Source organism: Rhinolophus sinicus, chromosome 16 (assembly GCF_057876585.1).
Source record: "Rhinolophus sinicus isolate RSI-liver-muscle chromosome 16, RSI-T2T, whole genome shotgun sequence".
NCBI lineage: Eukaryota > Metazoa > Chordata > Mammalia > Chiroptera > Rhinolophidae > Rhinolophus > Rhinolophus sinicus.
Window position 1 is genome coordinate 1447061 of NC_142516.1, and position 16299 is coordinate 1463359.

The 16299-nt window shown below is 58.5% G+C and overlaps 1 protein-coding gene across 1 annotated transcript in view; it reads right to left on the bottom strand.

Annotated features, from left to right (window-relative positions):
- Positions 1-16299, bottom strand: part of CCDC187 (coiled-coil domain containing 187) — a 50796-nt gene that overhangs the window by 23299 nt on the left and 11198 nt on the right. Inside the window, exons 6-10 of the mRNA XM_088792697.1 lie at positions 11042-12099; positions 10720-10814; positions 6913-7502; positions 6378-6465; positions 2016-2128 (exon numbers count right to left, since the gene is read on the bottom strand). Of these exons, the coding sequence (XP_088648823.1) occupies positions 2016-2128; positions 6378-6465; positions 6913-7502; positions 10720-10814; positions 11042-12099 (1944 nt within the window). The remainder of the gene's footprint in view (positions 1-2015; positions 2129-6377; positions 6466-6912; positions 7503-10719; positions 10815-11041; positions 12100-16299) is intronic.

Genomic DNA, 16299 nt, shown 5'->3' on the forward strand with positions numbered 1-16299 from the left:
GTCACTCTTGAGTCACACTGGCCACGTTTCAATGTCTAGGCGGCCACATGTGGCTGGTGGTTGCCATATTGGATAGCCCACAATTGAAAGCATTTCCCTCATCTCAGAAGGTTCTGCTGGATAATATGGTGCTAGGTGTTTAGGTCTAGAAGGTTCTGTTGGGCAGGGCTGGTCAAGGTGTTTGAGACTAGAAAGTTCTATCGGACGGCACTCTTTCCACTCGTTAAATCTGGAGCTGACTGACTCAGAGCTGAGCCTGAGTCCCCACTCGGCCCTTTCCTGGTTGGAGACGATGGGTGTCTTTGTTCCTGATGGGGGCATCAGTTTCCTCATCCATGGTCACGAGTGTGGGAGCGATCTCTGAGGCACAGTGAGACCGAGACACCGTGTGTAACAAACAACACCTGGCCCAGGGGCATTCAGGGCGCTCAGCAGTTCATGCATGCTTTCAGCAAATATTTCCCAGGTGCCCCCCACATGACAGGTGCTGTTCCAAGGGCCAGGGCTGCAATGAGAACCAGACCCTCAAGTTCTCGTGGCCCACAGAGACAGACACACAAACACGAGCTGGATGCCCACAAAGCAGGCCATGACAGGGTGAGTGGCAGCCCTGACCCAGCCTGGGTGCTATCTGGGAGGCTTCCTGGAAGCGGTGTCTGACACAAGCCTCGTGCAGGCCCTTTGGGTTGTGCTCACTGCTTGGTTTCTGGCTACCTGATATCCTGCTCTCAGCCACTCCCAGCAGAAGTGGCTCCGATTTCAAATGATGCTTCAGGGTTGCCTGTAGCCTCAGGATAAAGAGATCCTGCCAGAGAATTCCAGTTTGCACAGTTAGAGAGGTGGGCCTGCCCAGGAGAGTGTGAGGGCAGCTGGGACTCAGCCCCTCATGCAGGAGGGACCAAGAACTTGGGGGAGCTTCCACCCCATCGCCCACCTGCTCCCGCCTCCTGGAGAGGCAGCCTGGAGGCAACGCCAGGGAGAGGAGCAGCGTTTGCTAGAAGGCCTGGCACCTGCTCTGCTCAGGTTCAGCCTGTGGAAGCTGCCAGGCCCCAGCTAATAAGGGTAGCTCACTGCTGTGCCCAGACCAGACCCCAGAGGCTTCTGGAAGACATAGCAGGTGTGGGTGGCTCCCTTGGGGACCCTGAGGCCCCACGGGGGGCTGGGGTGGGGCAGCCCTCAACTGGTCCCTCCTTTGTCAGGTCTGTGACCTGGCCCTTCACGCAGCTGAGAGGCACCTGTGGGGGCGCGGGAGGCGGCTCTGGCAGGAGCTGCTGACGTCAGTTCTTGTCTGTCCGCCCTCACACCCAGGCCACCCACTAAATACTCCTTGAGGGACTGAATCAGTGGGAAAAGTCATGCCATCCATACTCCTGATTTGTGGTCCACAAGTCAGGCACTTTGTCCTTTCAACCAGGGACTGACACTTTCCCTCCGGGATATCGGGAGGGTGCCCTTCTCTGCCCCTGGCTCTGGCCTCAGGCCCCTCAGGCTGCCTGCCCCTGCCCCAATGCCATAGCACCTCCCGGCCCGCCACGCACGGCAGACCCAGCTACCGGGGAGGCAGGTGGCTGGACGGTCATCTCTCAGAGCGGCCCGCCATGCACGGCAGACCCAGCTACCGGGACGGCAGCTGGCTGGACGGTCATCTCTCAGAGCGGCCCGCCACGCACGGCAGACCCAGCTACCGGGGAGGCAGGTGGCTGGACGGTCATCTCTCAGAGCGGCCCGCCATGCACGGCAGACCCAGCTACCAGGGAGGCAGCTGGCTGGACGGTCATCTCTCAGAGCAAGTATCAGTCACAACAGGGGCGTGGCAAGAGCACAGAGCAAGCAGCTGGGTCCCAAATGCCTCCAAAACACTTTAATACTGAAGCGTGGATGTTCTCCACATAGAAAGGGACCTCTCTACACCCGCAGGACCTTGCTGGAGTGTCGGGCCATGGAGGGGGTCTCCAGCAGACCTCCCCGGCCCCCTGACCAGCCAGCCCAGGGCCTGTCCGCAGGCTCGCCCTTACCGCAGCTCTGCGTGGTCCACGGTGCGACCAAGCCTGCCCCTCTGGCCGACCATGTCTCCTCCAGCCACAGGGAGCTGCAGGTGGGGTCCGGTGGGGCTGGCACCCTGCGCGAGCTGGGGACATGCAAACACACATGTGAGCAGGGTAGAGCAGTGAACATCACAAGGTAGGAGGCAGCTCGCGGGGCAGGGGCTGGGAGTCTGGGCTCCCTCAGCTGGAAGAGCTCTCAGACCCACACAGTGTCCAAGGCAGGATCCAAGGGCCAAAGACCCATGAGAGCGGGGCCTGTGACCAGACGACTTGGGGGAGCTGTGGTGAGCAGGTGGGGCCTGAAGATGCCGACACCCGCAGTGTCCACTGGCTTGGTGGGGCCTCGTCTGAGAAGCAGTGGCTGGGGCTCTGCACTCAGACCCGGAGGCCCAGCAGCCCCACAGGTGCCGGACAGCTGAGGCTCAGCTTCCACGGTCACCAAGGGATGCTGGGGCCGGGACAGCGTGCCCTTGCCCTGGGCCACACCTGCCCTGACGTGCTGAGCTTGCAGCAGCAGTGCACACGGCCCGCCTCACTTCACGTCCTCCCTGAGGACACATGGATAGCCATGTGTCCTTCCCGGCACACAGCAACCCAGGGCCTGCTTGAGTGACTAAAGACGCTGGCCATACATGTCGCCATGGAGACTGGGGGCAGGGGGGGACTTGGCCTTCCTCCAGCCGCCCGCAGGGGCCCACAGGCCACAGGTGTTTGTCTAGCACCTTCTGTGCGCCAGGTGCCTGCCACCCAGCCTCTGCCCCCACAGCTCACTGGGAGATGGCAGAAAAGAGTGTTCCAGAAAGAGGGAGCAGCCTTCTCCCTGGGGCTGAGAGAGAGCTGCGAGCAAGCGACGGGACAGGCCTGGTTGACCAGGGAATGCTGGGGTGGGGGTGCTCCAGGAGCGTGGGCCCACGGGGGGAGAGGAAGGACGAGATTCCTGCAGGCTCTTCCCCAGGCTCAGTCTCGCTCCCGCTTTCCAAACCTTGAACTTAGGGTGCCAGCCTGGCCAAGTGAGTCAATGGACGGCAGGAAGGAGCCATCTCCTCGAAGGGTTAGTTGAAAAGAACACCATCGATGGCCATAAGCCAGTGTCTCTCTCGACTATTTAGAGCAGGGTCAGCAAACACTTCCCATAAAGGACCAAACAATAAATAGTTAAGTTCTGTGGGCCACACGGTCTTTCTCTCTCTGTGGACAGGACTCAGCTCTGCCCTCACAGCATGAAAGCAGCCGCTCTCATTATGTAAAAGTGAACGCGGCCATGTGTCAATAAAACTTTATTTACAAACACAGGTGGTGGGCCATGGGGGTTGTGGCGTGCTGACCCTTGGTCCAGACTTTCTAGGGCAGTTGTCCTCAAACTTCAGGGGACACCAGAATCACCTGGAGGACTTGTGAAAACACTGCCCACTTCCCTCCCCAGTGTACCACATTGAGGAGGGCTGGGTGGGCCTGGGACTCTGCATTTCTAATGAGTTCCCAGGGAACAGCTGCAGAACCACTGGACTAGGGAATGGGTCAAGTGGGAAAACCGTGGGCTCTTGAGTCCAAGCCCTGGTCTGAACCTTGGCCTGCCTTCCCACGAGCTGTGTGACCTGAGCAAAGTCCCTTCTTTCTGAGTCTCAGTTTTCCTGTCTGTAAAATGAGAGCACCTCTCCTGCAGGTGCTAAAAGCTGTACATGAGCTTCAGGGGGTCTGCAGGGAGTGGGGCATACCCCCCTCACCTGTGCACAGGGCGTCCTGGGGCCCAACCCAGCTTCCTTACCACAATGCTGGTGACAGGAGGCTCCTACCTGCCCTGAGCTCCACGGCCCAGCAGGGAAAGGACGGGGCACAGGAGGTCGTCCCACCCCAACTCAGAAACTGGCCTCGGAGGAGAGCTGCAGCTTTCATCCTTGGAACTGGACAGCAGGTAAGGTGACCAGGGGCACTGCTGCCAAGCTGCAGCCCCGAAGCAGTGAGTGGTGACTGCTGTTTTAGAAGGGGCGGCCTAGGCACCTTTCCTGGATGCCTCAGGAGCCAGCAAGCCCCTGGGCCCTGACCCCATGCACCAGGCACGCTTGTGAATGACTTCCGCCTCTGCCCTAGGGCCTGGTCAGGGCTGCAGGGATGGGGGCGATGCAGTGCCCGGTGGGAAGGCCCTGGGTGGGAACTCCCCGGGTGTGCAGGATGCCCCGGGTGGGAATGTACCAGAGGCCATGTGCCCTCCACCCCTCTGCTCTGAGACCTTCTGGCCTGGGCCCACGGGGCCATGCTGGCCATCCGGTAGCAGATGCACAGACTAGAGTGTCCACTGTGGAGCCTGGGACCCGGAAACTAAACTCTGGAGAATTGCCTGGCCCCTTCTGAACGGGAAGTGAGGGGGCTGTGTGCAAAGAAGTCTAGCCCAATGCTGCCCCCTACTGGTGGCAACAATACAGTTCCACCAACTGGACAGGCTGGGGGGCAAGATAAAACTCACCCCAAAGGACCAAAATGAGACTACAAGGGAGGCTATGAGACAGCAGGGTGGGTGGGGGTTCCTAGGGTAACGACGAGGGAGGCATGCAGGCAGGGAAATGTCCCTGGAGGGGAGGGGAGGGTTGAAGCGGTGTTGGGGAGAATCGCGCCCCCTTCCAAGTGGATACATCACCTACCCATTTCCCAGGGAAGACTCAGGCTGGCAGGAGCATGTGAGTATGCTCCAGACCAACAGCTTGAAGCACTGACCCCTGGGGTACCCTGGGCAGCCCCATGTAGAGGGGTGTCCATCTCTTTCTCCCCAGAGATGCAACCCACACCCATTTGTATTCCTCACTGCACAGCTGCCCCAACTGCGGTCTCCACCCTCCCTTTTAGCTCTCCACTAATAAGCTCTCCAGCCTCCAGCCGGCCCCCGAAGACCCTAACCCAAGCACCAAGCTAGGACGACCGGGCGAGTGCGTGGTGAGGAGCCTCTGGCTGGCATCCGTCCCAGGAATTCCAGGCAGGCTCTGGCTGATAATGACAAAGGGCAAGGCCAGCCCCCTGGAGACCACCCGCTGGCCTGTCCCCTTCTGGAGCCCTCCTTTCCCTCAGCTCCGAGCTGTCAAGCCTGGGGTCCTGGAGGATGTGGGAGAGGGCTGGCTGGGGAGGGGTGCTCGGGGCCAGGCTGGGGACCACTGCCCCAAGGTCCTTCAGTCCCAGGACTGGTGAGAGGGGCTGGGGTGGTTCAAGAAGCTCAAGGGCTACACGGTGTGCCAGGGAGGCGGATGGGTGGGGCTTGGGGACCAGGAGAGTGCTGCTGGCCACTGAGGAAGATGGGACAGGGACCCGTGCCTGCTCTGGCATCAGGAGACACCAGGTAGGTGGGCGGGTGATGGGGGCCGAAGGAATAGTTCTTGGGGTGGCGAGGGGCTCCTTGAGGAGAAGCCCGAGCATGTTCATGAACCCCGGAAGACGAGAGGCCACAGCTGTTCAGGGAAGGTTACACCTTGGTGAGGAAGCAGCTCCCTGAGCAGGGGCTGGGCCTGGGTGGGACAGGCACCCCTCCTGAGCGGGAGTCAGGGCTGAGGGGCTGGGAGCTCAGAGTAGTGACCCTGGCTATTGGGGGGAAATGAGCTGGAGGACAGAGGGGACAGGAAGTGACAGCAGGTGGAAAGCACTGGGGAGCATGGCTGAGGCCCTAGAGTCCTGGGGCGAGGGAGGGGACTGCAGAAGTTCCCCAAAACCAAGCCCTGGCTGGGCTGCCAGGTGGCTGGTGAGGCAGCTGAGGGCCCTCAGTGCCCCAGCCCCAGGCTGGTCATCTGGGTGCAACTGGGTCCAGTGTCCCCTGGGAAGACACCTGTGTGAAGTGGCCCCCAGAGAAGGCCACAGCGGTGCTGGGGATGGAAACCATGAGAAGGTGCAAGGGTCTGTGGATGGATGGTCTTAAGAACTTAGACACAGACACAGGACATGGATGGACGACCACCTGCTTCAGTGTCCCCGGGACACCATCTGCCTGTCAGTCACACCAGTGACACAAGAAAGTGTAGCTGACAGTGTCTCCCTGGGGCCCAGAACCAGTGCAGGGAGGGTAGAGGGGAGTGCATCCCAGGGCTGCTCACTCATCAGCAGGGGTCCTGGGTCAGGGGCCCATTGCACACAGCCCTCCAGAGGTGTCCAAGAGCCACTGTGTGGACGGGCCCTTCAGCCCTGCCGGGCCAGTGTCAGAGCCAGCACAGATGGGTCAGGAGCTGTGTCACTGCCCTGCTCAGGCCTGGATGCACCCAGACTCCTGGCCCTGGCCAGCGTGGCCGTGCCCTGGCTGCATGAGAGGCAGCCCCGCAGCTCGCGGCACGGCCCAGACGCACGGGGTGCTCGTGGGCTTACCTCCCTGTGAAGGGCCTGCGGGCCTGGAAGGAAGCCGTGTTTCTCGCCAGCCTCTCATCCAGCTCCACACGTCCGACATCCATGAAACCTTGGAGAGATGGGCATCAGGATTTTATTTCCCAGGTGTCAGCACGGGGAGAGTGGCTGCTGCTCAGAGGGGAGGAGGGAGGCGCCCGACCCCCAGCAGGAGGGGCCCTGTGGCTTCAGAGCCTCGCCCGGTGCCTCTTCCTGCTTTCTTGCCCCCCTTCGGGAGGCAGGGTAGGGAGGTGTCAGGCACATACGCCTCAGGACCAGGCTGTACCACTCCTCCAGCCAGAGTCAAGATGGTGACAGCAGCTGCGGCTGATGGAAACTTTAGCATGTGCCATTTGCTGTGCCAGGACAGTCACCTATGTCACCTCCTCAAATGGCCTGGACAACAATTGTGGTATTGTCACTATAACCCCCTTTAGGGAGAAGAAACCGAGGGGCAGGGAGAAAGTGGGGTTCCCTTGGCCGCCAACGGGGTCATCTGTGGCCCAGGTGCCGGCCCTACCTCGGGGCTTGCTGGCGAGGTGGCCCGTCGAGCTCATGGTCCGCCTCGCCTCCCAGCCGGGGCTCCACAGCGGCGTCCCTCCATCCAGGGAGCAGGTGGGAGAGAGAGGAGTCTGGGCCTGTATGTCTGCCCAGTCCCAGGGAGCCCCTCTGCCCCTGCTGGGCACCAAGCCTCCAGGACAGACTGGGGCTGCACATGTGGCTGCCACAGGCACGGTCCTGGGGCACGAGGGCAGAGAATCCAAGACCAGGTCCCCGAGAGAGTCCGCTGCCTCGGACCTGATCAGCTTGGCAGTCAGGACATCGATCCGCCGCTTCAGGATGTTGGCCACGGTCTCCAGGGCCTGCAGCCGGGCCCGCTTGTACCGGAAGTGCAGGGGGCCCGGCGTGCCCAGGCGCTCAGCCTCCTCGGAGTCCAGATAGATGCACAGCCCCGGGTGTGGGGCATGGGTGGTCGGGTCCTGGAGCTTCGGGGGGCCTGGAGAGCCAGTGGCAGATGTCAGCAGGGGAGTGCCATCCCAGCCTTCCTGGGGAGCCCCCGTCTCCAGAGTCTCGGTGTGGCTCAAGGCTCTGTTCAAACACAGGCAGAAGCTGCAGGGAGAGAGGTTGTGGAGGGTCAGGTCTCCAGTGGTGTGTGTGAAACACACACGTGCAGGGATAGGCCAGCTGCAGCTTCCGTGACAGACCCAGGGTCTAGTCACAGTGTCTATTTATGGCCACGGTGCTGGTTACAGAGCATCTACAGGACTGCACATGGCTGTTTGCAAGAACAAGGACGCCTGGAGGTATTTCTTGGATGTGACGCCAAAAGCACAGGCAATGAGAGAAAGGAAAGATTGCAGTACTTCAAAATCCAAAACTTCTACACATCAAAGGATACAATAAACAGTGTGAAAAGGCAACCCAGGGAATAGGAGATCTTTATAAACCGTAAGTCTCACAAGGGTTAAAATGCAGAACATGTAAAAAACACCTACGACTCAACAACAAAAAAAACCTAAAAAAACACAAAAACTCATAGACACAGACAATAGTTTAGTGGTTACCAGAGGGTAAGGGGGGTGGGGGGTGGGAGAAGAGGATAAGGGGGATCAAATATATGGTGATGGAAGGAGAACTGACTCTGGGTGGTGAACACACAATGGGATTTATAGATGATGTAATACAGAATTGTACACCTGAAATCTATGTAATTTTACTAACAATTGTCACCCCAATAAATTAAAAAAAAAAAAAAAACAACCTAAAGAAGCCGGTTAAAAATGGGCAAAGGACTTGAATAGACATTTCTCCAAAGAAGAATTGCCAATAAGCTTACAAAGGGGCTCAACATCACTAATCATTAGGGAAACACAACTCAAAACCACAGTGGGATACCACGTCACACCCATTATCATGGTGTGATTGTAGATCACACCAGAAAACGACAAGTGTTGGCGAGGATGTGGAGAGACTAGACGCTTGTCCAGTGCCGAGGGGAATGTGAAGTGGAGCCGCCATGATGGAAAGCAGTATGGTGGCTCCTTGAAAAATTAGATTCATGTCACCCAGCAATCCCACATCTGGGTATTTATCTAAAAGAAACGAAAGCAGGGACTCGAACAGGTGTTCATACCTTCACGTTCACAGTCGCACTATTCACAAGAGCTAAAATGTGGGAGCACCCCCAGTGTCCACCGACAGAGGACCAGATACACCAAACGGGGTCCCTCCACACAGTGGAATGTCACAGCCCTGAAAGGAAGGAAGTCCTGACACCCGCTACCACGTGGATGGACCCTGAGGACACTGTGCTCAGTGAAACGAGCCTGTCCCAGGACAAACCCTGCAGGACCCCCTCACAGGAGGTCCCCAGAGGAGTCAGATTCAGAGACAGGAAGTAGACGGGGGGCCAGGGCTGGGGGCGGGGCGGGAGTGAGTGTTCAATAGGGACAGTGTGTCAGTTTGGGGAGATGAGAAAGTCCTGCAGATGATGGAGGGGGTGGCCGCACGACAGGGTGACTGTGCCTAATGCCACTGAGCTGGCACTTAAAAATGAGTGAGATGGTCAATTTTCTGTGTATTTTCCTCCAATTTTTTTAGAGTAAAAAAGAAAGCACACAATGAAGCAAGATGAAGGAGCGCAGCCTCCTGCAGCCGTGGAATGACCCCAGCATGGTGTCAGGACAGCCAGGACCTCCATTGGCCCTTCCGTTGAAGGCAGGGTGGCCCTTGGGGGTGGGGCCGTTTTGTTGGTCCAGGTGTGGGTTACATGTGTGCTCAGCGCGTGACTGTCCATTGAGCTGCACACCTAGGACCTGGTCCTCGTCTTTAAAAAGCTTTAAAATACAGAGTCCTGGGCTGCCCTGTGGACCCGGAGTCTGGGGAGGAGCCTGGGGATGGACACTTTTAAGACAAAAGGGAGCCAGAGAAACTTCCAGGGCCCAGGGGAAGGGGGTTGAAGGGCTGCAAAGAGAACTGGGAGCTGAGCACCCAGGGGGTCCACCCAAAGCCCCCTCCCAGAGCACAGCCTGCCAAAGATGCATCTAGGAGCCAGGTCGGGAGCCAGCGCAGGGTGGGAGGTGCCTGGTGGGTGGCATCTCCTCAGCCTCCTGCCACGAGCTTCCTCCAAGCCCGGCTCCTTGTCACACCACCCTCCCCAGTCAGTGAGCAAAGTGGCCTGGGCGTGGCTGCACTGGCCAGGCCCACGCAGCATTCCAGGGAGTGCTTCCCAGGTGAGGGCAGGCCCTGGAAAGGTGGCCTTAGGGAGAGGTGACAGTCAAGCCCCCCAGGCAAAGTGGGGGGAAGGTCTCTGACCCTGTGCTTCAAGATGCTGGGGGCGTGGGGGCTTGTGGACAGCTGCCCCACCAGCATTAGAACACATGGTGGCAAAAACAAAACAAAAACAAAAGCAAAGGGGAAAAAAACAGAAAATAAATGTTGACAAAGATGGGGAGAAACTGAGCTCCGACACTGCCGGCGGGAGGCAAAATTGTGTGGCAGTTCCCATGCGGCCCGACCATGCTACTCTTACCGTGTTTCCCTGAAAATAAGACCTAGCCGGACAATCAGCTCTAACGTGTCTTTTGGAGCAAAAATTAATATAAGACCCAGTACTTATATTATATTATACTATACCCAGAACTTATAGTAAAATAAGACCGGGTCTTATATTAATTTTTGCTCCAAAAGACGCATTACAGCTGATGGTCTGGCTAGGTCTTATTTTTGGGGAAACACCGTAGTATCTACCCAAGAAGTATCCAGACAAGTCACTCTCAGCACCTCTGTTCACAACGGCACAGGGGAAACAGCCCAAGTGTCCGTCAGCTGCCCATGGAGGAACCAAGTGTTGTCCCCCCGACAGCGGAACAGCACGTGGCCACAAACAGGGGCCGCCCAGACACGTTACGGCAGGGGTGAACCTAGGAGACGTGCTCAGTGAGAGAAGCCGTGCGCCACAGGCCACATGTTGGAGAGTCCCTTTATATGAAATGTCCAGGTGAATCCAGAGACAGAAGGCAGGCTGGGGGCTGCCAGGGGCTGGGGGAGGAGTGGGGTGTGACTGTCAATGGGGACGGGTTTCCTTTGGGCGATGAAATGTTCTGGAACTGGGCAGAGGTGCTGGTCACACAATATTGTGAATGCTCAATGCCACTCAAGTGTTCATGTTGAAATGGTGAACTTGATGTGATGGGAATATCTCCCCAGTGAAATCTCAGGCTCTGAGTGGCAGCAGTGGGTGGAGGAAGCTGCGCCTCTCCTGCCCCCAGGAGCCCCACACAAGAAGTGCAGCCCCTCTTCCCCTCCCCGTCACCTGCATACCCACCTGCCTGGGGCCTCCTGGTCCCCCAGCACCATGCCGGAAGTCACCTTGCTCCACTGCAGCACTGGTGACCCCAGGCTCCCGGGGGCTTCCAGGTCCTGCAACAGAGGAAGACGCAGTCAGAGCCCCACTCCGGGCCAGAATATCCCGACACCCTCTCCGGTCTCAGGTTGGACTCCTCAAGGACCCCTCTTTAGGGACTAGGACAGAGGCAATGGGGTCCCTCCAGAACCCCGTTATACCCAGGGAGGCAGGCATTTGGGGACTCGGGGACTGGAGGCAGTGGCTGAGCTGGCCAGCACTCTATCCACACCCCAGTACATGCCCTGGACTGTGTAGAATGCGGAACGAAGGTCACGATGCCAGGGTTGGTCTGGGAGACCACGGGGAAGGCTTTGCCAGGGCCGCCTCTGCCCAGGACGGCCTCCCTCTGCTTCCTGTAGATGTCCTGCAGCCGCTGGTTTCTCAGCGCCAGCGCCCGCACGGCCTTGGCCTTCTCCTCCAGGGCCTGCTGCCTCCGTGCCAGTGTCTTCTGGCGCATGAACTCCCGCAGGCACTCGGAGCTGTAAGGGTGGCCCAGGAGCCCCCGGAGCTTCGGGCAGGGGGGTGGCAACCGGGCCTCGTTCTCCTTCCTAGGTGCGTTCTGAGGGGCGCTGTGGGTGGGCCTTGGCCAGGTGTGCTTCGCTCCGGAGGGCAGCAGCAGGGAGCCTCTGCCCCTGCATGGGGTGCCAGCCCTCTGTGTGAAGGAGGCGCTCCAGGGCCGCTGGGCAGGAGGGCTCGGCCTTCCCAGGGGGTCCCATGGTCCTCCAGAAGGGGCCTCCCAGTTCTCACAAGTGGCCCGGGTCCTCTGCCCCGCGGAGGCGCTCCAGGGCCGCGAAGGGAGGTAGGTCAGCCTTTCAGGGGTGCTATCAGATCTATGGAAGGAGGAGTCCCGTCCTTGGGCTGACCAGGCCCTCTGCGGACAGGACCCCCACCTGGCCAAGGTGCTCCAGTGCTGCCTGGTGGGGAAACTGCCATCCCTCTCTAAGGAGGGGTGTGTCCCCTCTGCTGTGGCCTGAGGACCCTTCAAGAAGGATTCCCGCACATCGGGGGCACTGCAGGGGCCCTGGTGCCTCCGCCCTGTCAGGTCCCGTAGCCACAGCTTCGATGACTGGCGCTCCTGCCCTCCCCTGTGTTGCCGGTCTTGGGCCAACTGCAGCCCTGCCTGGATTTGCTGGCGGAGTTCTCGAAGGACGGTCATGGCAGATTGGATGCTCATGGGTTGCTTGCAGGAAGTCAGGTTGGGCGTGTTGGCAGACACCTGTGGGTCACTGCACACAGAGGCTGGGCTGGGCATCCGACAGACTGGGGTGCTCTCAGCAGCCCCAACTTTCTTGCTGTCTCCTGCAAAGACAGGCAGTCACAGGGGTAGCAGGACCTGCTGGGCTCAGGGAGAAGCAGACGGGCCTCCCTCCCAGAGGCACCCTCGCTCCCATCCTGGGGAGCCCCCCTCTTGGCCTCTGCACTCATCATCGACTCGAGGAAGCCCTCAGGGGCAGGTGCCACGTCTGTGTGACTCGAGGCTGTGCTGGGCCCCGGTGGAAACTGAGCTCAAGCAGGGGTGTGCTGTCTGCTAAGAGGCTTGCTGGCTCTCACCCCGTGGTCCCTAAATGAGCAAAGCCTAGATGGCCATGCCCTGCCTCCCAGGAGTCAAAAGCGTGGCTCTCAGGGGCAGAAATTCTGTTGTTAGGCTTTTGAATATAGTGGTTTCCCAAAGTCCCCCATCTAATGGCAGTTTGGGAGGCGTTTGACAGGGTACTGGGGGAGAGGTGCTGCTCCCACACCCCAATGCCACCTCCTTCCCAGGCAGCGCGGGAACCTGGACTCTCTCCCTCCGTGACCACCCCCAGATGCCACAGCAGATTAGGGTGGAGCCCAAGGCAGAGATACAAGGTACCTAATTCTGCGGTTGGGGCCAGGTCCCTTGAGGGTGCCTCGCCCTGGAGCCTGGGGAGGGCGGGAGGGGGCCCAAGCAGCTCCCTCGCCAGAGCTTGTCCTTTCCTCCAGGCGGAAACACCGGTCAACTCAAAATCTTAAACAGAGAAAACACACAGCGGGACGAAGCCCTCAAATGCTGGCCCAGACGGGGAGGTTGGCGGCTCCGTGCAGCCCAGGAGGGCAGCTCCCAGGCTCCCAGAGGGGCTCGGGGTGAAATCCCTCTTGTCCAGGCCTCTGGGGCAGAGCCACACTGTCAGCCACCAGCCAGCCAGAGGCAGGGCTGAGTCCCCGGGTGACCTGACTTCTCTGACCCTCTGTCTCGTCTTCAGTAAACAGGGGAAATAAAACCCGCTCCCTACGGCTTTGTCTGTAAAACCTCGACACTGGCCCAGGCACATGGCCTGTGCTCAGTAATGCTGACTAATAATAATAATAATGATAATTAATAATAATTAATAATAATTAGTAAGCCAACAGTACTCATTTGCACAGAGCTGAAGTAAATTAATTTGTTTTTAAGCAGGTGAGACTCAATGAATGACAACAACGGGTGGGGGATCAACGAAGACGCACAGGCTGGCAGGATGAGGGGTCCCAGGGAGTGTCTCCCAAACACAAACTTTCTTTAATAACTGTTGTCACATAATGAACATCATCTATCAAGGTTTTACTTCATAATCCCAGGTTACACTCACCAAATGCCAATATCAGCCCCACCGTCATTATAAACCCCATCCACGAGGGCCCTGGTGGAGGCAGGAAGCAGCTGCCAGCCTATAATTCACACACACGCATGCACATGTACTCACATGCTGCCCCTCCCCCAGGGCCAGGCCAGGGCAAACCACAGGGAAACAAGACTGCCCAAGCCAGAACTTGTCCTGCCCCTTGGGCATTTCTGCCAAGTGACGGTGCCTTACAGCAGAGACCACCCAGAGAGCTGACCACCCAGGGACAGGCCACCAGACAGGGTCAGGCGTCTCCCTAGCACACGCAGCCCCTAGACATGGCCCCCTCCTAACGGCCCAGATCCAGAGACCTCAGCCCCCGGCCTGAAGCTGCGGAAGGGGAAGGGACCACTCAGAGCCATGCCCTCCAGAGGCCATGCCCCCAGGAAGGACCCTGAAGACACCCCCAGCCCACACCTCTCTGGGTCAGGACACCAAAACCCTGCTTTCTTTAAGTCACATCCTTTGTAAAGCCATGCCCCTCTAAGAACTGTCCCCCAGAGCTTGTCCTCCATAAGCCATGCCCCAATAGGACGGGACCTTCTCTCTAGTAGGACACTCTTAATAGCCCCCTCCCAGGGACATGCCTTCCAGCCCCAAGCTCCTGGGGACACCAGAGGTTAAGAGCTCAGGAGTCCCAGACCTGGGTTTAATTCAGGCTCTTCCCATCACTAGCTATGACCTTGGGCAAGTGACGTAACTTCTCTACGCCTCAGTTCCCCATCTGTACACTTCTCCCCACAGAGCCACATGGATGAAAAAGCGGTCATTACCACTCCAGGAGCTGGGCCTGGAAAGGTCAGGGCAGAGTCAAAGGCAGGGCTGAGGCTGGGACTGCCCGCCAGGCCTCCTCTGGGTTTTGGGCGGGACCAGTGTGCTAGGGTTTCCCAGAGAGACTCCTGCGTCCTGGCACCTGTACTGCTGTGCTGCCCAAATGACCTCTGACCCTCCTCTGGGGCACCCCGTGGGGGGGTGGGGGCTGCCCTGGCCAGGCCCCCACGCCCCCACCCCTAGGCCCCTCCTTCGCTGGGCTCTCACCTTCCCCATTAGCCCGCCAGAGGGCCCGGGTCAATAAATGGGTCCTGGGGGGCACATTTTTTCTTCTGCTGAGCAGTTTAATGGCAATTAATTTTTTTACGAGAGGATTTTTAATCTGCGGAAATGGATGAAGTCCCCAAGTGCCCTGTCAGAGTTCCAGGACTGACCTAATCTATGATAAAAAATGCAAAGTGAGGTGATATAATCTGAAATTAAATATCAGGCTTCATTTTCCTCCGGCCGGATGGATGAATATTTTATAACTATTGTGATTTAATTTTTTGTTAACTACAGCAAATTTCTAATTCATCCAATTCCCAAGTCCTGTGACTCTGACCTCTGAGCCCACACTCATCTCTCCTTAGCCAGCTGTGACTTCGTCACTGACAGAAACTAATGGTGAGCGCCACGGGGGTGACACGGCGCTTACGATGATGAATGCAGCCCGTAGCACAGCCTTTGACCCAGTGTCAGGCACACAGCAGGTCATTTTTCAAGTGAGCCATTAAAATAAAACAAACCAAAAAGATAAGGGGAGGGGCAGACAACGATGCAGAAAATTGTCATATTTTGTGCATTTTCAGTGGGCCTTCCAGAACCTTCTCCGTGTCTCCCAGCATCCCTCACTCTCCGGTGGGAGTGGAGGTTCTCTTAGCAGCTAAATGAGCACATCTGCCCCAGCATGCGCAGCCCTGCCTAAGCTTCCCCACCTCACTCAGGGCCCACCAGGCAAGGTGTGGAGGAGGAAGCGTGATGACGTGAGGCACAGCTCACACACTGCCCACCCCCATCAGGACTGTCATCTCATGCCACGGGGGAAACTGAGGCACGGGGATGCACAGGAGCAGCTCAAAAGCGGCACCCCAGCTCCAAGTACTCTTAGACTAAGGGTCCCGCAGAGCCGGCCTCAGTCCCACTGGGTAGGGGTTCTCTCCACTTGGGGGACTCTCAGTGGTGTCCCCAAACCCCTTGGTACAGTGGTCCCAGAGCCCAGACCCAGAGGGCGGGCCTTGAGGAGGTACCAGGTGTGGTCCCAGGGACATACACCTGGGCCGTCTCAGGTAAGGAGCACAGGCCTGGAGCTGGATGGGTCAGGGCCCTACCCTGACTGGCCTGTGTGGCACCTCTGCGCCTCAGTTTCCCCATCTACACAATGGGAGCAAGCCAGCCACCCTGAGGAGAGCAGTGAGGATCACAGAAGCTGATGCCCATAGAGTGCCTGGCACACACCGAGCTGGGCACCGAGCATGGCTCACTCATCCGACCACCAGAACCTTCTCAAGGAACGTTGCAGAGGAGGCTGCCTCCCTGGTCCCCACACACCCACATGCAGCCCGAGGGCAGGGGCCCCTCTCAGGTTCACCCCACAAGCTCCACAAACCATATCCAGGCCGGTGCCCATACCTGCCAGGCCCCGAATTAGGAAGCTCTCCGTGACTGTGGCCCAGCACCAACACCATTTCACAGAACGCTGCCATCATCACACACATGCTCGGCTGTGAGGCGGCTCCAAGTCCCCAGAGGGGTCAGAGAAAGGACACTGCCCAAGGTCTTACTCACCACGAGCGCACAGGTGGGCTTGCTGCCTAAAATTTTCACTCCCAAATCAGGCCATAGGGAAGCTCACGTCCTCGACCAGATGTCCCACTGCCAAAGGCGGCAAAACCCTGACAGCCCGTTAAGTGATGCCGTGTGACAAAACACAGACCCATCTGTCAGCCACACATGTCACGGGCTGCCCATCGTCACACATGCCTGTCAAATGTGTCAGTGCGCTGTGAGTAGCAGACTACAGGCGTGCGGAAGCACAGGCGAGTGCGGGTGTGGCTTTGGACCACTC